The sequence below is a fragment of the Neurospora tetraspora genome (genome assembly GCF_033439725.1).
Source record: "Neurospora tetraspora strain CBS 560.94 chromosome Unknown B0H65scaffold_1, whole genome shotgun sequence".
NCBI lineage: Eukaryota > Fungi > Ascomycota > Sordariomycetes > Sordariales > Sordariaceae > Neurospora > Neurospora tetraspora.
The window spans coordinates 7,270,689-7,290,199 of record NW_026944383.1 but is presented as its reverse complement, the minus strand read 5'-3'; the positions used below and the strand labels follow the sequence as shown (position 1 = coordinate 7,290,199).

Below are 19,511 nucleotides of genomic sequence, written 5' to 3'. Positions count from 1 at the left end.
TACGCCCCTCGGGGTATCGTTGCCATGCTGTTCTATGCGATTCAACCCAAAAATAGGAATGCGATATCCAAATCCAGCCGAATGCAATGGCAGAGTCTAGAGCAAGACGAAAACGCCAGAACCAATCATGGCAAACACCATCGCAATACCCATCACAGACATCTGAGCGACACCGAGCGCACTTGGCATGCCTGACGATGCATTCTCGTCCTCACCACCGTTGCTTGAACCATCACTAAAGCCTGTACTGGCCGAAAATGCTGGCGAAGTTGCAGCAGGTCTATTGGTAACCGCCGCTTGATTTGGCGCCTGTGTTGCTGACGGGATCGTCGCGCTCATGCTGGCAAACGCCACGATGTTGCTTTCGGTCGAGTTGAAGTCCGTCTCCGCCAAGGCGATTTCATTGTTGACCAGATCGTAGACCACATATGCCGACCGCAGGAAGGTATCGCCAAGGAGGTATGGCGCCGCGGTAGAGTTCTGAATACCAAACTCGCATACATCCTGGCCTTTGTTCGGTCCGCTCGTGTACTTCGGAGGGCTTCCACTAGTGAGATCAAGGACCAGCTCGTCCATCCGCACATTGATGAGTGGGCCGTCAGGGCCGGCAAACCCAAAGGAAAAGTAGCCCTTACTAGTCTTCTTCGAGCAGGGAATGACAGCTAGCTCAAGCCTACTTGAGTATTCTGCACCGACTTCGACCCAGATCTGTTCCGCGAGGTCTTGCGGCAGATAAGACAGGGTCGTACCCGAGTCGAGGACAACCGGAATGGGGAACTCCTCAGAGGTAAGCGTGTCGTTCCCGCTAGGACTAATTGCTTGTAACTCGGTCAAGGCGACGATAAACGAGAAGTAGTAGCCGTTACTACTAGGGTAGATTCTGATTCGCGTCAGGTCACCTTTATACTTCTTTGTGTCGATGCCGCCGAAGAGGATCTGGCCTTGACTCGAGTCTATGTGATGCCACATTGTCAGCTTTGCGTCAGTGTCAACGAGAATAGGCGGTATACATACCAAGGTCATTCAACCAGAGACTGTACGCGATGGTGTTGATTAACCCGTCATCGACCATGGAAACCGGCAGGTTAGGGTATTGGGAACTCAGGGAATGGCTATTTCCCACAATAGCCTCATTAATAGCATATCCAACGCCCACCAAGCCGTACGCAATATCGGTCTTAGCTCCCAGGCCCATCGTCAAGTTGGTGACCGTTGCTCCGCCGATTTTGAAAACGTCGGTGAAATAGTCCCCCTTGGACGAACTACCGTCCACATATGAGATGTCGAACTCACCCTCCCCTACCACCGTGTATGTTTGCGATTTGCTTGGGTCGACTAACGCATTTGTTGGTTAGAATCAACGCCATCTCAGGTATAAAAATAAGGTTCAAAAACGGAAGGGAGCGGCAGGTCACATACAACTTCCGAGATCACACCCCGCGCCCTGGTTGCAAACTGACGCCGACGACTCCGGTACCCATACGTCGCTGCTCCCTGTATCCAACTGCAAGGTGACTTTCTGCCCAGGAGTCCCCATCTCGCACGTCGCAAAGTATCCTCCTCGGGCCTGCGCATTTTGAAGGATTACCGGGTACGTCGAGCCGGCCCGCCTTAGAAGCCGATTTGGTGCGTTTGGTACGGTCCTTTTCTGGATGTCCCATTGGACAACGCCGCTTGGTGCTTGCTGTGCTAGGGCAAGTTGAGAGAGCAGCACAGGGCCCAGGAGAAGGGCAGATGATGTGTATCCCTTCATGATTGCGATGCTTTGCGATTTTCGACTTCGGATAGAGGCGGCTCCTGTCAAATGTCGGGAGGTCCGAGCGGAAGGGCCGGTTGGTCTGGTCCGGTCGAGAAAAGGCCGGCGTGTCTAGGAGGGTTTAAGCGCCGATGCTTCGTACTTGGAATCCGACTGCTCGAAGAACAAAAACTGCAAAATAATAACACAGTATCCAAGAAAGTAAGTCGGCGGTTACTTGTTGTAGTCCAACCTAGCCCACGAGGACGATGTTATGATGAAAAGGAGAGGCGAGATGAGCTTGACGGAGGCAGCCGAGGTCACGCAGGCAGGTGACGCAAGCTGTGCAGCCGGGATGCGACTCGATGTCCGATGGCACTGCAGCCTGAAATGGAGTCTAAAAGCAGACTATCGTAGCGTGTTCATCCAGAAAGCTCAATACTGAAACGATCGGCGGAGAGAATACAGTTAGACAAAGCGAATGTCTTTCTGTGTTTAGGGGGTATAGTGGTATTGAGACCAAAAAACGGCTTTTGACAAGCGAACGTGCAAAGAGGGGACGTAAACTGATGGGCCAGAAAAAGTGACGGGTTGATGGATGAAGGGGGAAAAGAGTGGTTGAACCAGAAAGGAGAGAGAAAAAGAATGAGATGAGAGGTCGGCGATGATGACGACGACTCAAACAAAACCTTGGATTACCACGCCAAGGCTTGACCCTTTCCATTCAACGTCCCGCTCCTAACAACAAAAGAAACCAGGGTTCAATTACAACATCCACTCGCTTGGGAAAGAGCATTACGAATTTACTAACAACCAAAAGAGTCAGCAGGCGTGCCTGGCAACATTTGCACAAATTGCACCGCCTCCCGTCCCCGATTTAAAACTGGGGACTCGATGTTCGACGGACAGACGGGACGTGCATTGTGCGCCAGTTTCGGTTTCGTCTCTTTCTTTGAATGGCCCATCTCGGACTGCGGCACATCCGGATCTGGTGGATCTCCTTTGCTTCGCTTGCTGCAACCACTCAACCCCTCTGCAAGGAGCTTTCCACTTGCGTACCTACACTGCCCTGAGTGTAGTACAAAGGTAACCGCGCATCTGCTGGCCGGCTGCTGCCCTAGCAACCAAACACATCACTGTATTCAGTCACACATTTCAGTTCCTCCTTCTCCAGTCGCATTGAAGCCACAGCCGCTGCCGCTACTGCCGCCGCTCATTTCATCCCATTGAAGACCCAAGACGGACGGACTGTCGAGCCGCGCTTGCTTGCTTCCCTTGCTTCACCTACTTCGCTCGATATATGTTTCTGTCCATCTTTCTTTCAATATTCCCGCTTGCCAAGTGAGCCAAGCAGCTGCATCAAAGAGTTCGAAAAGATGAAGCTATGAAGGGCTATAATAAGCGGCAGGGACCACCACCTCTTAGTGCCGCAGCGACCGACCTGGGACCGCCCCGACCGATGGCAGTGTCGCTCCTGTGACAGGTCCAGCCTCAAACAGACCCCAAATTCGTCCGCTCAGGAGTCAAGTTACTTCACTTGTCGCATCATCGTCGCATCGTTATCGCTTCCTATCGCCAGTGGCAACGACGATCACGGGGTCGAAGTCGTCAAATCTGAGACAGATCTGACCGGTCCTGACCGCTTCTAGACACAACAGTTCAGTTGTCTTTGCGCTGCAGTTGTCAGCGACCGCGCGGCGACCTTAATTTTCCTGACTTTCCGCCCAGCACCGCTCGCCATGTCAGCGTGGGACTGACGACGGACTCTCGGAGTCGGCCCCTGCATTAACAGTGCGCTCATCGAGGGTAATACACTGTGCATTCGTATGCCTGAATGCACCTTCCTAGAACCCTGGGCCATGCATCCCATTAAAAAATCTCCGAAACGGAAAAGCTTGTATGTACCGAAAAGACTTCACTTTCCGAAATTTTAGCAGAAACTCCATCCCTCTCCATCGTAGCAGTGCTACGGTTTCTTTATACCGAGTTAATTTACTTATGAGGTCGGAAATATGTCCAGTCCTGAATAGTAGGTGTACTTCTGAGGTGTTCGGCGCCTTAAGAACATCTACTTTGAACTTTCGATAGTAGCGATGATGATGATGATGATGATGATGATGATGATGACCTCGCCGCGACGAAAGACCATAGATTACCCATTTTATCCCACTACGATGATCATCCAGTCATCCCAAGCCTCCCACCCTCCCGGCCTGCACTTGAGACAGCGGCCATCGACATGACAGAAGATCTGAATAGCACTCGTTTTCTCCATTTCCAAAGCCAGGACTACGCTTCCAAGCTTCTAAGCCTTCTAAAGAGCGTTGAGGAGTCCAGAAGTCTTTTTTTTCCTCCTTGTCTCCTTTCTTTTCCTTGCGTCGTCACGAGAAGACTTGGTGTAAGCGAGGCCAGAAGTACTCCGTGGATATAACCAGTCGAGACGGTGGATTTATCAGGCCCCCCGGAGAAAAGTCCGACATTTATTCATGATCGACCTTTCAAATGTCCCCGGGGGGATCCCACGAAAACCGTCACCCCGTCCGTATCCGGTTTCCGATGGACCATGTGCTGATGTTCCCGATGTGCCTGATCTGAGCAGGCTTCCATGTTTTGATCGAAAAGCTTAAATCAAGAAAAGAATCCATGTTTGCCACGTGCGTTTTTGTGGGCTGAATGTTTACTTGTTTACTCGTTTACTTGTTTGAGGAATCCGGTGCCTTTCCCTCAATATCTGAGACTTAAAATGCCGGGTAAGCTGGGCAAGCTGAGGTGGGCAGGCTGGACATACTGGGGGTTCGAAAGGTCGAAAGAGCAAACTGCGGTTTTGGTACAAAGCGCTTTATGATGCCGGACAATGTTGACAGTGTTTCGATTCAGCAGGCTAAAAAGGAGAGCAAACATACATTTTGCTCTTGGCTAGGTAGGTGTCGAGATCTAAGGGCAGGGGCCCGGGGCTGTTGATAATGTAGCAATCCCTTTCATGCTTGACGATCCTTGGTGTTGACGAGAAAAGGGAGGGAATCAAAGCGCGCCAAGTGTACACGCCATGGTAGCTTTTTTCTCTTTTGTTTGCTACCGTGACGGGAAGGTAGTGAAGGTTCGTGACATGACAAGCCAAAATCCCATTGACTAGGTAGCTTTCAGCGCCTTAGAACGCATTCGTCGTCGTACTCTCCACTACAAATTCCCCTGAGACGACGGACCTCTCTCTCTCCGTCACTCTATCGGTCGGGTCTCTTCTCTCTCATTTCCAGTCCACGATTGTATTAATCCCAGACGCAGGTTGGTTTCCGCGCGCGGCCTTTCTTTTCCCTTCCTATCCACTTTCCCCAACGCGCTTCACAACCACAACCACAGCTCCGTAATCCGTTTCCTTTCCTTTTTTGTCTGACCGCGCTGTACCTTTTAGCAGATCGTTACCGTTCAAGATAACATAACGACAACCATGCCAACCGTCAAGAGTGAATGGGGAAAAGGAGGAAGCTCCGCATTCCTACACCAGATTCCACCTGTTACAGAATCCCCCATTGAGTTCACGAAACGCCGAATCCTTCCTGGGTGCACAGAGAATGGAAAAAGAGAAAATAAGAAGCGGATTCCCTAGTAGAGGAGCATCCCCTGAATGGGATACACACGAAAAAGCCATGGGTATACTCAACCTGGCTTTGAATCAGGAAGTTCCCGTCAAAACCGCAAACCAAGCCACCCATATCCCGCCCGCTTTGCTCGCTGTTTCCCATGGCCCAGTGGAACATATAACGAAAGTTAATTTTTGTACAACCAGATGATGAGAATCGAAGTATAAAAGCAAGATGCCATGAAAGACATATCTTCGCTGTCGATGATAGCTATGCCTTCTTTTGTTCGTTCAAGTCCTAGCGGAATAACGGAGTAAAGCTGGGCGCAAGTGAAATTGCACACCTGGGACAATCGCCCCTACTCCAACTCCTCCTCCTTGAGGCAACAGTAATCAAGACATGTCGCAAGATTCCTCGGAAGGAACATATGTGCCACCCGTGAGTATGGCTCACAAAGACGGCCAGTGCCGCAACTGTACATCATAGGAAGCCTGTTACACTGATCTTTTTCTTCTCAAGTGACGCAGAGAATGTGCGCAAGAGTGCATTGAAGAGTGCAATGAAGCTCGGCTCATCGATGTCCTGGTTAGAATCGACTCCTAGAATCTGTTCGGCTCGGGAGGGCGGAAACCGTTCACTCGAGGTGCCTCATACTGGACTCCGGTCATGGCGTCAATTCCTGGTGCTGGGGCAGCTGCGGCAGCTTGAAGCGTAGTGCGTAGTGGTGGCAATTCCTGTTGGGACCTCCTGTTCTCAAAACCGTAGGTTTCGCCCATAGGAGTGGGCTGTGACCGTCTCAAGCTATTGGTTTCCATCTGGGCTCGCTGGAGCTCGTGTCTCAGATGTTCAATCTCGCGATCTTTGTTGTGGAGCGTCGACGTCAACACCTGGATGTGGTTGCTCATGCGTTGATGTTCGGAGATGGCTGTGATCTGGTCAGTTCGCTGAAGTCATAAGGAGGATAAAAGCAGGTAGTGGCACGAACCCTTTGTGAGAATTTCCCACTTTGATGCCTTGGAGCCACGCTCCTGAGGCATCAAGTCCCTCAATTGTTCGAATAGCTCCTTCATCTCGGTGCGCCGCTTGCGCTCGGCCAGTTTGTGACTGACACGCAACTCGGGTGTCCTGCTGTACGGCTGAGAGCCAGCATGCGAGCCGCCCTCCTCGTTTTGCAGGTCACTAATTGCTCTATGTTGAAGGCTGTGGTGATGGTGGTGGTGCACGGTCGGATTCGCAAAATCCGCAGACACACTAGAGAGCCTATGGGGGTAGTTGTCATCAAGACGTCTTTGTCCTGATGGTAGCCTGCTGTCCATGGTAAAGTGGCTGCTCGCCAGTGACTCAGCAATGCTGCTCCTCCTAGAGTCGATCAGAGACTGATTAGAGGAAGTGACGCGCTGTATCTCCTCCTCTGGGAAAGCCCACGCCTGGCCCTTAGTAGGCTCAGCAGCCCGAGCAATCTGACTCGTTGCCGGCCCAGTAATGGTGGGCGCCACCCTCGTCCTGCTCCCATCTGGATTCCGCTCAGCGCTTGGCTGGTAGCCATTCGAGATGCGGTGATTGGTAAGACCGTTCAAGTCTGACCGCGGATTACGCTGCTGCTGCAGAGTCGATTGAATTGATGTTGTCGACTGGTTCTGGCTCGCATATGGCGAGTTTCCGAGCCGCATGTCGTTGAACCCCTGATTAAGGGAATGTCTGCTGTCCCAACTTCCTCTCCTAGACATGGCCTCCAAGTCACCATTGGGCCCCGACTCGTAGGACTGAGGCCGATCGAAGCGTTTGGGGTCTGCGCTACCCGGTGTTGTGGGGGAAACCATGGAGGCAACGCTCATGTTGCTGTTTACGGGCGGGAGATGCGATTGCGGTGGCTGAAGGTTCGATGTGTTCGTGGGGGACGGGGACGTCTTGTCGATCGGGGAAGGCTGAAAGTTGGAGCCGTTGGGAGTGAAGACACCGACGCCTGATGCTGCCGACGTGTCTAGGCACAAGTTAGCTTATCGGTCATGGGGCGGCGCGGAGGAACGGAAACTGACGCTTGCTTGAGGCATCCGTCGCAGAGTAATACGCCGAGTCTCGATTGTCTTCGGGTGCGTTGAGCACGCCCGCAAGACCGAGAGGTAGCTTCTGCGAGCCTGGTCGCTGAGCCATCATACACCGAGTTCGTTTCTTCTTCTGCCTAGGTCGACCAGTGAAGGTCGTAGGGGGTCCTGTTCAGTAGCCACACACTCGTCCTGGAAAGGAAAACGGCAGAGGTCCTTGGTTCAAGATGAGGTTCCAGATTGGGTCGGTAGGATATACAGAGGAGTACTGTAGATATGGGCGAAAGCAGTAATCGAGACTCTCGGTCAAAAGGTACAGGTACCTAGGACAATTGTAGGTGAGGTAGGTCTCGCGACAAGGTGAAATGAAGAAGATGGCAATCGACGCCTAGGGCGGGATCGAGTCCGGGGCTCGCAAAGTGCAAGTCGCGAACGTGCGGGTTGGCGGATGGCGGACTCGAAAAGAGGGGACTGAGTAGCCAATGGATGGTTGCGACGGTCCGTCTTTGTCTCTTTTTCCTCTCTGTATGTGTCTCTCTCGCGCGGTCGCGGAAGGGTGCACAGAGCAGACTTGACGAAAGCTAAGCGAGAGTGGTGCGAATTATTCCAGGCGAAGATTCGAAGGCGGTCGAGACATTGGCCATACGACACACTTCAGGTTGAGATTGTGTTGTAGGAAGAAGTCGAAAGCGGAGGCGGAGAAGCGGGAGAGGTCTTGGACGGGGATCGAGTTGGTCAGGTCTGGCTGAAGGCTGAACGGGATGTGATGGATCGATGGGTGGGAGACGGGGCGGGAGAGGAATGGAAAGCAAAAGCCAGAAGCCAAAAGCCAAGGTGAGCCGGCAGACGCAGAGACGGGCAGGCGGACAGCGGGCGAGCGCCAGGGCAGGACGGGAGAGCACGTTTTTCAGAGAGGGGCCAGAGGCAGGTTAGCACGAACTGCGCTGGGGCCGTGCCAACAATAGAGGGGCCGCTGGAAGGGGGACATGGCTTGACATGGAAGGGGCATGGTGGTCGGCCCATGGGATTGGCTGGTGGCATGGATGCAGCCAGCCCATGTGTCTCGATGTGCCATAGCTCGCATGGGCTCCAGGTGATTAGAGGTACCTTTCGTGCATACTCGGTGCTAATGCTAGAGCCATCCCATCCATCTCTCTTCAATCATGCCTCCTCCCGTCTGGATGAGCTGAGGTGAAGCGAGCGGCGACAGTAGTAGCAGTGACTGAAGCAATAGCAGCATCACCCAGTGCGATATCATGGGGCGACACTCATGGCAGACCAACCGACGGGAAGATGAGCATGGAGCATGGGCAGGAACGGTTGGTACCGTACCTTGGGATGCGTAACGGAAATGCGGGAACCTCGACAGCAACGTGGTACCTGATGATGCATCATGATTTTTGCGCTCTCCTCGCCTCTGGATCTCTGCCATCCACGGTGCCGTGCTGCATGAAGCATACATGAGCATATGAGAAAAATCAGCTTGGTACTCCCGTCATTCCTCTCGCGAGTCGCAGTAGGGGTATCTCTTGGCCTAGGTACGGTTCGCTCCCCGCACGACGCGAACGGGAATTTGTGTTCGATTCCCGTCAGACAAGATGAGAGGACACGGTGAGGCTAGTACAAGAGCGGTACCTCTGTACATACCTAATTATATTGGCAGCACCCGTAACCTCACACGATTCCTCTTGCGCGTCCTAACCTGGACCTGGCTCTCTACCTCTAGCGTACCACACTACTGTGTGCACCAACGGGAAGGACAATGACTGAAATCACGGTGAGAAAGCGGCCGTTCTTGTTGTTGCTTGGTATTCCCAAACCACAACCATATGCGACAATGGCAACTGGAGGGCATGTTTTTCGCCAATTGTCCCACGTTGTCCAATGTCATGTCCGTCTCATGTTCTGGGTACCTACTGCGCACTGCCGAGCCGTGATCTGCTTCCACTTGGCTCGTCCTTGAGTACCGTGGGAGCGTGGGTTGGGACAACCTGGCAAGTACCTCTAGCGCATACCTAAGTATCTTCAACGGGATCCGCTATCTGCGTTCCGGAAATGGCAGGAGCTATGGTGGTCCATTTAAAGTCAATTTAGAGGGGATTTGAGGGGAAATGCGACCGAAACACTGCCGATAAGGCTCGCTGGTCCCGCCCTGGTTTGTTAGCCCCGCGGTAGCTGGATACACGTGCCGAGCCACGGGTCAGGTTTTTTGGGCGTGACAGCCGGACCCAACACTGTACACGGGGCACTTGGTGGTCCCTTGGGAAATGCGAATGCGGCCAAAGTGGAAGTGGTTAGGACTTCTCATCTGAGCCCCCAACTCAATCAAGTTGCCTTCTTCTCTCATTGACGCTTCAACTTGACAACCTCTAGAAAAGATGGCTGTTTCAACAGTATTAACCCAGGGTAAGGCTACAGGATGACCCCGCCCATTGACATCGCGTCATCCAGCCCGATGGAGTGTCTCCTTGTTGACTCGGCGCCTGCAGGTGAAAAAGAGGAGCAAGGTTGAGCCATCAAAGAAAATGGTTACTCCATCATACGAGCGAGGTTCATTACTCAAGGAACCACTGCGCCAAAACAATTTGCGGGGCAAAAGTGACACCGACACCCGGCACCGCAACGGGAACAGACTGGAGAGAGCGAGACACAGACCACACAGCGAGGAACTGGATTCCTCATTTCCGTTCACGTTGCCATCACCCGTCTGTCCTCCGGAATCATACGCAAACAGATTTAGAACCTTCCCAAGGGGGCTCAGACGTGCCATCGCTACCAAACAGCCGCCAACGTTGCGGCTCACCATATAACTCGAGTTGGGCTAGGTGTGATATAATCGGTAGCGCACGAAACACATGGCTTGGGGGTTGCAATAGGGCGGCATTGATGTGACTGATCTGCTGATCTCCTTAAGAGGTGCCACTTTAGGGCATGGGTGTTGGGGTGTGTGTGCACTTGGCACGCTACCTCGAGGGTAGCAGTCTGACAACTGGAATTAAACCTTTCACATGGCTTTCTGGTCATGAATATGATTCCCGTTACTCGTCAGGTAGAGGGGCAAATGTTCACTTTGCCATATTCCGAGTTGAGATGGACGTGGAGACCAAGCTGACAACAAGCACGAGTGTCGTTGAATGTGTTATCCGAACTTGGACTTCCACTTTGTACTAAACCCTTATCCTCGATAGTGGATGGTGATGCGGTCGAGAAACAAGCGCGGCAATCACAGCTCTCGGCCCCCACAGCCTTGTTGTCACGGAGCTCGACGGACTTGGCAGACTGTTTGGAGCGCTGCATTCTCCGTGCATACACTCCAGCTGGGGCTAGTAATACACCTAACCCTAGGTACCTTAACTGCAAGTGGCATCGATCTCAACCAGTTGAAAAGACTGTATCAATCTGATCACCATTTGCAGTACACAAAGAGAAGCTCTACAGACTATGAAATTGCAGAAACAAAAAAAGTTAATTGTAGGTATACAGTTGGCATGTATAGCATGAGAAACGGAAACTTCACCGCCCGCGATATATTCGAGCAATGCACACGTGCGCTCAAGCAATGGCCGTTGACAGCTCCGACCCCGACCCGCCTCTTCTTGCTGCAGGCGCAGGTACATCACAGTGATCACACTCGGGCCAACCTCAACACGTGTCAACCAGCCAACACTTTTGATCCCACCTGGCATATGCCGTAACCATCGAGTCCGGATCACCGAGACACAGCTCATTTCTCTTCAGGTCCTCATTCAGTTGCTTGCTTTGTGTTCTCTCACTCACAAAACTAACCTCCCCGCCTTCCATTGTTGTTGGAAGTCAAACCCCCCAATTTCCCATTGTCAGTCAGAGCGATCCAACGTTGCAAGGAGATCGCAACCCCACGTTTTTGTCTCTCCGAGCGGGCGCTGACAATGGAAGCCACGAGGAGAACTTCTGTTTCTTACGTAGCAGCTTCCTGTTCGCAGCAGCAGCTCCGGCGTTGTGAATGCCACATTCCAAGCCATTGACTGTCTTGGCGCCTCTGTTCCGGCCCATGGGAGTTCATGATAATAGACATTCGCAGTCTTTCAGAGAGCCATCGGCGGAAGACCGGAAACTTAATCCAATCAATAAATTATCTGGCCAATTTCGCTCGGTCAAATTCCAATTTGCTGCTAACTAGCAAACATTGGCAGATCTTCTTCCCCCGCTGTCTATCGCCCACCACAGTACAACCATCACCCACTCTCTCCAGACTATCGCTTTTCCTAGCAGCGGAGCCCCAGTTCATCAGGGCCCTGTCCCCTTGTTCGTCGTTCCCCTTGGATTCACTGAATCGGACTCCCTTGGATTATCCCCGGGCGCTCGAATCCCATCATGGGCCTGTGATAACGGATCCCCCCACTCCCAACAACAGCACTTTCGATCTGCGTCTTCGCGACCTTTTTTTTTTCTCTCGTATATGTCTTTAGTGGCCGCGGCTCTGACGGATCACGGCACTGGGAAATGGATCTGGCATATGATTCTGCTAGTCGGGTGGGGTCACACATACAGTAGTGTCCCCTGCAAGTGCAAAAACCCCATTAATTGCAAATCCTCCAAGCTGTCTGCCATAGTGCCCGAATTGTTTGCACTTGCCGGGGACATTACTCTATTTCTGCAAGAGACCAAGACCAGAGACGGCCAACAAAAGAACAACAATTACCTAAAGCCCTCCAAGGTATTGTATTTACCTCTGAAAACCGCGAAAAGTTGAGCTCAAAGACGTATGTACTGACCACTGAGGTTATTCCTGGGGTCTCTGACGGCTTGGGCCCTCCCACGGTTCAATCCACCAACGAATCCCATCACACGGCATCTTATCAGATCCTCCGTCAGTCTTGTGAAGCTTGTGGGTTGTGGGTACGGATAGACACTTACCCAGACACCTTGCTGGCCCTGCCAAGGTGTGATGACGGGGGAAAATATTGGTGCCCAAACCGAACCTTTCCATTTGGCGACAGCTACTACTAGACATTCCGCTAACCACCCCGAGTTTCCTTGGCTGCAACCGCGAGCCTTATGCCTCCGATCATGTGGTCTCTGAACCATGTCTTAAACCGGAGTACGGAAATATCACGGTCTCTTCCCGACATTCCATTGGGGCCCTGTCACTGGGACTGGACGTCTCTTCAACTCTAGCAGGGGGAGCTCATTCCCCAGTTTTTTGAGATGTCGATGGTCCGACGAAAATCCACAAAGAACAATGTCTGAAGATCGAGGGTCTATCTCATCGACGAAGCCGGTGAAAGTCAAAGGAAAAAGAGGCGCGCGAACAGTAACAGCCCAGCCCGCCTCACGAGCCTAGAGTTCTTGGGACCTGTCTGATGCGGCCCAGGGACACAATGGTCCCCGAGTCGGCCAAGCTAGCGAGCTCATCCGTCCGGGTCCCGAATGAGCCTTTTGCAGGCGACGTAGGCGACACAGGCCTGGCCACCCCGAGTGGGGAGAAAGCGAGCGAGAGAACCATTCTTTCTTTTCTTAAGCCTCAGGGCCTGGGGACCACCCTAGAGGTACCCTCACAAGCGCCATCGTTTAGTTCCCCACCCGAGACGACGATCTAGATAACAACATCCCAACGTATTCGAACTAACCTCTCCAAAATCCATTGGGTACGGGTTAAGCATCTATTCTACCTAGCGAGACAGAAACGCCTCAACATTGTCTCACACCGGCATAAAGCAAATCATGCAGTTCACAAGAAAGTGATTTGCTCACGAGGCCAAAAAGACTGCATCATCTACCTAACTCGCTCGCCCTTCCACCAAACTACAATACAACAACAGCATTGCAGCGAGGTACGGTTGCAGTAGACTGTTCTAAACCCTCGTGGGTAAAAAAAGGTCGATGTGATCTAACAGCAACATGAAAAACATATGTATGTCTCGAAAAGGAAAGGAAAAATAAGAGAAGAGAAGAGGGGGATCCCATGGGAACCCATGAGAGAGGGTACTGGAAGGATTAGAGCCAATCGAGTTCCAGCCTCCGGTTCGTTCTGGGGTATTGCTCTTCCGAACGAACGAACGAACGTGCCATAGCTTTGGCGATGGATTCGATTCAAACTGTCGGATAGACTCTTGCAGCTGAAGTTCGAGCTTGGTGATTGAGAGGGGTGTACGGCTTTCCGATTGGTTGAGGATGTATATGAGATGGGTTCAGCTTCTTTTTCTTTTTTTTCTTTTCTTTGAATCCTCCCCAATCCGAGGATCGGTTTATCTTCTAGTAAGGATCTATGGGATAGATGTTTTATGGCATTGTGGCATTATGAGGCATATCCGAATGCTGGCTGTATTGAAAGAGGATGAGGGACTAAGCGTTGGTAGTAGTGCCGGAGTGTCCTCGTTGGTAGTGGTTGGAATTATCTCCCTCCAGGGGGAAGCTGAGAGTTTCTCTCTCCTCACTCTCTCTCTCCAATGGCTAATCGTTCTGCGATGTTGAAGTTTTCAGGAACCAGTTGCACTTCATCTGCTAGGATCCAAGTCGAAAGTCCACGAGCTCGCGAGCTCAACATATCCCAGGTCAGTCAGGTCCCTACTCCTGTTTGCTACGCCCTGCCCAACAGAACTTCGTCTCACTGTTCCGACTCCACGAGATGTCTTGCATGTACCTCACTCCCTACCTATCTACCTACCAACCTAGAGTACCTAACACCCCATGGGCTCACCGCATAACAACCAAGATAACTGGAACAAAAATGCCACAACGTAGCACGACGGCTATATCTATGTATGTGTGTATGTGTGTGTGTAAGTATGTATGTGTAGCACGCATGTGGTTTTCGCCCGAGTCTTATTGTTGCAGCAGTAGCGCAGTGTGTAACGCTGGTTGTGTTACCGTTGCTTGCTTGCTTGCTTGCTTGCCCGCCTGGCCGCGACGCAACCAGGTTGCATTTCGGTAGGTATGTGTACAACGACGCCTCTGATCCATGCTCCATCAAGGGAGAAAAGGCGAGAGGATATATCGAGATTCTAGGTAGCTAGAGGTATGTATGTACTGGTAGAGATTGTTGAGGAGTCTATCAAGATGGGTGTAATAGACTAGGTAGGTGAAAAACAGCCTGGCTGGCCCGAAGAGTGAAATAAAGCCAACCAGAAGTGAGCAGGACACTACTTGCTCCTTTAATTCTTCTTCTTCTCGTACGTATCGCTATACTATACCTACCTCTCCTAAACACCGACCTGATTCCCCACATCCAGGATCACCCACGGAACTTTCCACGTCCCATTATACCATAGCCGTAGCCCCCCAGCCAGGCCCAGCTCTCACGACGGTCTCAACTCAGGTTACCTCTCCCAAGCCCCCAAGCCACTTGTGCAATGTGAGAAAAGTGCAACCGCGTACAGGTGTAGTATCCATCTGAAACACAAATGCATTGGGCAATGGATTGACGATGGGAGGACAGGGGGGACATGGGGGGACATGGGAGACAAAGCAGTGTTACTCTTTCACTCCTTCGCCACGTGTAGGTTGCTGATGGTGTCCTACCTTACCTCGCCCCCCCCCATCCTTTTTCGCTTTCACTCTTTCCCCCTTTTTTTTTTGTGCCTTTGTGCCTCTGTGCCTCTGTTTCTCTTCCGCTGCGTGCGGCATGCTGGCTGCTGTGTTTTTGTGTTTTTGCATTTGTCGTGGTTGTGTCGTTGTGTTTTGTAGGTAGCTGAGGGGTAGTCGTGACTTCCATTTTCTGCAATTGTAGTCGTAGTCGTAGCTGTGGGACGGACACTCGGTGGTATTATCACTTCTCAGCTTCCACTGGATGGTTATACGGCTGTTCATTCATCCGTCGGGATATTGCTGCAGCAGCAGCAGCAGCAGCAGCAGCAGCAGGAAAAAGAGAAGCACAAGTACAAGAAGCGGCCGTGGACTCGTTGTACCGATTCTGGATCATCATGTACGATCTTGGATTACCATACGTACCTAGGTAACCCTGGAGTCGCAAATAGAAAGAGGTTCGGCGGCAATATGGTTTTGTTCATTTTTGCCCCTTTCCTACACGTCCTGTCCCTGACTTTACCATGATGCTTTGTCCAACATTGACTGCGTACCACCCTTTCCTCCCATAGGTAGGCAAATACAAGATAGAAATAGAAGAGGTCAATCAAAGCGGAGATAGCACTCACAAGAAACAACCACATAAATACAACCGGATAGCCGCACGCGCCGAGGCACTTGTCGTCACGTCGTGACGTCGTAACCCTTTGACCTTGACTCCTTACCTTCCTGTTTACCATGGCCACGGTACACAGGGATGTGTTCTGTCTTGTGCCTGCTGTAGTTGGTGTTGCTGTTGTCGTTTCTGTTGCCGTTACCCAGGGGCAGGTACTCTTGTTGGACCAAGCTGAGCACCTTTCTCACTCAGCACGGGGTTTTTGTTCCGGCCAGTTCGGGCACGACACCTCGATGTTCACTCCGATATTGCTAAACTTTCCTTTTGTTCTCTTCCAGGTTCTGTTTCTATGTCGTGCCGTTGCTCTCGGACGTAAAATCTGGTGAGTGGTGAGGAAAAGAGAGAGAAGGAAAGAGAGAGAGAAGATACCTTGAGGCCATGGTGTTTGTTCAAGACTCGACCCCAGAAGGTAGAAGTAGGAAGGGAAGAAGATAAGTCCGGATACCAATGGAGGAAAAAAGACACAAAGACTGCACGAAACCACTTGGCTTCATGGAATAACCCGGCTGGTGACCTCGTGTCTCTTCGCGTGACTATAAATCATGTCTAGTGAAGAAACAGACATGCATAAGCGCCTGGCCAGGAGAGTTTCGTTGATCTTTCTGTACAGCAGCGAGACAAAACATACATACCAGACAGCATAGAACGCACGGATATGTGTCCAGCTAAAATAAGTGATTCACTTGGCAATGCGGTCTCTGACTCTGAGACGGGTTGAAATGTGGTTGACCTCTCCGAAGGTCATGTAAGGTAGGCTCTCAAAAGCGTTCGTTCTGGATTCAGATGCGTACTTCAAGAAGAACTGATGCATAGAAGCATGTTCTTGTGTCTGAAGGAAGATGTCTCTCGAACTTGGTTTGAATGTCTTTGCAAATCCTGTCTCGCACGGAGGTAGATGAACGTCGTCTTGTCAGATCCTCGGGGTCTTGGTGATGCGGCTAGGAGGCTTAAACTCGAGAAACACTACAGTTGCCCGGTTTGAAGCCATCCAAATGATCCCGCCGGATCCCCTTCGGTCTTAGGTGTCTGATTCCAGGGTGATGGAGCTGGTGACGGAATGGTGTTGAGTTTATGCAGCACGTACGAATCGATTTGAAGACAACTTCCTCGACATCTCCCCAGCATCACGTTCCTTCATCAAAATGGTAATACCAACAGCGCCCGATGACAATATCCAAACAATGAAAAGAAACAAAGCATCACCCCAGCAAAAAAAAGAGGATATCAGCAGTCAGAACAAAAAGAGCAAAAAGTAGAAAAAAAGTTGCGCCAAGAGGGAATCGAACCCCCCCCTCAACCTTGGAAGGGTTGAATCCTAACCACTAGACCATTGGCGCTTTTGATGGTTTTGTTTGCTTGTTGAAAGATAGCTCATCATGATCTCCTTATATGGGGCAGGTACCGTAACGTGTCCGCAACAGCCAACTCAGCTGGGCCAGGCAGTCGCGGCCCAACAACTGTGGTCCTGTGGAGCCTTCGGAGCCGACGGTTTGTCTTGGCACTCCGTCAGGAGTCCTGGACGGAGATCGGAGAGAAAGGGGGAGGAACTAGGGTTAGGGTTAATCTCCGTTAGAGATGGTCTGAATGACGGGAATAGCGGGCTGGAATCGAGCGGCAGGAGTTCAGACGGTAGTCAGTTGATTGGTGTCGATGTCTCGAAGGAGGCTTTGTGAACTCGGACCCGACTCCATGAAATGCCCGTGGGGGCTCGGATCTCGGGAGTGAGTGCAGCCGGAGAAGGCCTGATTTGGTGTTGAGGATCGAAATCTGGAGGTGGCGGGCAGGCCTCCTGTTAAGCTTTTCTTAGCAAATAAGCGACGATCGTCCGATAGTGCTGTGTAGTCTCTGCTTGGTTTAAGTCCCGGTGGATGGTAAGATAAGCCAGAGGCTTATATATACACTTCGAGTAACATAGCGTGGCCCGGGGGGTTAGCTACCGAGTCGGTGCGGGTTGAAACCGGATCAAGACGTATCAGGAATAGGTATTCGTCAACTCATCGGACATCTTTTACTATTTAAAGGCGGTATAGAGTCATACACAGCCCTAAAAGGCCCATGAAACGGTCGCAACCATTGTGGTGTGCTGACTTTCCGGAGCGTGAGCGCGGTCCGCAGTAGCTTTGACGTTGCCTTTCGGAGGTGTGTAATCGGAATCCCGACGTGGGTAATGTCCGCTATTGGAGTTTCCCGGAGACTTGTGGAATAACAAACCAACCAGACTGGTGGTGGTGAATGCTCGTAGTAGGGGTGATAGTGTCCAACCATCCGTCTTTGAAAGAGCACGCAACCGGTCAGCATGGCGCCCCAACCCAACGACTTTTACTTGACGGCGTTGGTACAAGCCATGAGGCTAAAGTACAGTATAAGAGATCGCGCTTAAGCCCGGAAGTGTACCGCAAACCAAGGGCGCAGTTGGCACCGCGGCACGTGCGATAGTTCCCATTGGTCCCATGACAAAGAACCACCCAGCCCTATGGCACCAACATAGCCCATGTGGTTGCTCTGCGTCATTGTTGTCATTTGGTCTTCTCATCCGGTGGGAAAGGTGAATGATCACTCTGCAGCACACTCGCGCTTGACCCGAAGGTAAAACCCCCATGCCACCCCCATGGCACTGTCTTACAGTCTCACGGGTTGTTGGAGGCCTGGTGAGCATGTCCGTTTTGGGTTTATAACACTCCCACCTCCGGGCCACTCAACAGTGAAAATTATTTACTTCCCGCCAGTCGATCCTCGTCTCGCAGATGAACACAGTCTCTGCTATGCCTTCCCACAATGGTTGGAATCTCATACCCGGCAAAAGGATATCGACAAATCGGTGGCCATCGCCCCTTCTCAACCGTTGAGGTGGTGCTTTTAATCTCCCTGGTCTCGTTCACAACCTCGCTGATTGTTTTCTCGATCGTCTACTCTGTCCAACATCGGGGACCTATACGACCAGCGCTTGTCGTTTCGATATCCGGATCGATAATCTTCCTTCTCGCTATTTGCTATATTGTGTACAGCAGGATAGGCCAAGCTCGTCAGTATCACGATCTTGAGAATCGGGAGGATGGACAATCGAGTCCGTCGAGCTACACCATCAATACCTACTCGCCATCAGTTGAAACCATATCCCCCAACATGCGTTTTGCACCGGCGAACGACTTCCGTAACAACCGGAATCGCTCATTCTGGGCTTACTCGGCAACCGTATTACCCGCAAATGCGCCGGACGAGGAGAGACTGCTGGCCCATGCCAGTGAGCAGTACGCGACCCAGAAAGAAGAGAAGGAACGGAAGCCTGGGACAGACCGAGTTGACAATCTTGGGAAGGCAAGCAACATCAAAATCATCATCACGGAACCGGAGCCCGTAGCTTCGCGACATGGCATATCTCTCGAATTCGACCCCCTCCGATCCCATCCAGTCGACTTGGATCGAGGTACCAGCATCAAGCAGTCAGGAACTCCCCGAACCCTGACTGCGATCCCCAGAAGCGCAGAGCCCGACAAGACTGCGTCAAATCGAAAGCACTCAGTCGATTCGGGTCCTAGGACAGTAGGGACCAGTTCGGCCTCTAGATCTCATCGCCATCATCATCTGCGGAAGTCGAGAAGGCCTACCATCAACAGCGTCAGCGGCAGGCAGGACTTGCGGGCTATTTTTCAAAACGGAGAATAGATGCGGAGATGGTTTGATGTCGCGTGGTATCCTTTGGAAACCGATGATGGCGAGTTGGATTATGGCGGATGCGACATCCAGGTACCGGCGGCAGTTGGTCGCATTGGATGAACCTGACGTAGTTGGTGGGAACAGAGCGGAACATTTGGGGAAATAGATCCAGCCCCAGGAGGGGGTTTAAACGTCCCAAACCATACTAAATTCAATTATGAGCACTGAGCGTGCATCTCAAGCCATTCTCCGTGTAGCAATCACCGTCATGGTTGTGAGCTGAGATGTGTTGTTGTTAGTTGTTGTTGTGAAGTTGACATTGG

At 51.7% G+C, this 19,511-nt stretch overlaps 3 protein-coding genes and 1 non-coding gene across 4 annotated transcripts; 1 reads left to right on the top strand and 3 right to left on the bottom strand.

The window, feature by feature from the left end:
- Window positions 1-96: 96 nt before the first annotated feature.
- On the bottom strand, window positions 97-2,101 carry B0H65DRAFT_564995 (aspartic peptidase domain-containing protein; the record flags this gene model as incomplete). The annotated part of the gene is made up of 3 exons (XM_062830272.1): window positions 1,420-2,101; window positions 1,015-1,335; window positions 97-953 (listed from the first exon to the last, which is right to left on the bottom strand). Exons 1-3 carry the CDS (start codon window positions 1,751-1,753, stop codon window positions 97-99), a joined length of 1,512 nt encoding a protein of 503 aa, XP_062687356.1. The 5' UTR covers window positions 1,754-2,101.
- A 3,600-nt stretch (window positions 2,102-5,701) lies between these two features.
- B0H65DRAFT_64747 (uncharacterized protein) lies at window positions 5,702-7,778 on the bottom strand. Its single transcript, XM_062831215.1, has 3 exons — window positions 7,350-7,778; window positions 6,299-7,294; window positions 5,702-6,238 (listed from the first exon to the last, which is right to left on the bottom strand). The coding sequence occupies exons 1-3, from the start codon at window positions 7,465-7,467 to the stop codon at window positions 5,913-5,915; spliced, it is 1,440 nt and encodes a 479-aa protein (XP_062687355.1). The 5' UTR covers window positions 7,468-7,778; the 3' UTR covers window positions 5,702-5,912.
- A 9,021-nt stretch (window positions 7,779-16,799) lies between these two features.
- B0H65DRAFT_t32 lies at window positions 16,800-16,871 on the bottom strand. The gene has a single exon. It is a non-coding gene; the product is annotated as a tRNA-Gly (tRNA).
- Window positions 16,872-18,309: 1,438 nt separating this feature from the next.
- Window positions 18,310-19,493, top strand: B0H65DRAFT_517441 (uncharacterized protein; the record flags this gene model as incomplete). The annotated part of the gene is made up of 2 exons (XM_062828678.1): window positions 18,310-18,384; window positions 18,562-19,493. The coding sequence occupies 2 exons, from the start codon at window positions 18,310-18,312 to the stop codon at window positions 19,195-19,197; spliced, it is 711 nt and encodes a 236-aa protein (XP_062687354.1). The 3' UTR covers window positions 19,198-19,493.
- Window positions 19,494-19,511: the final 18 nt, after the last annotated feature.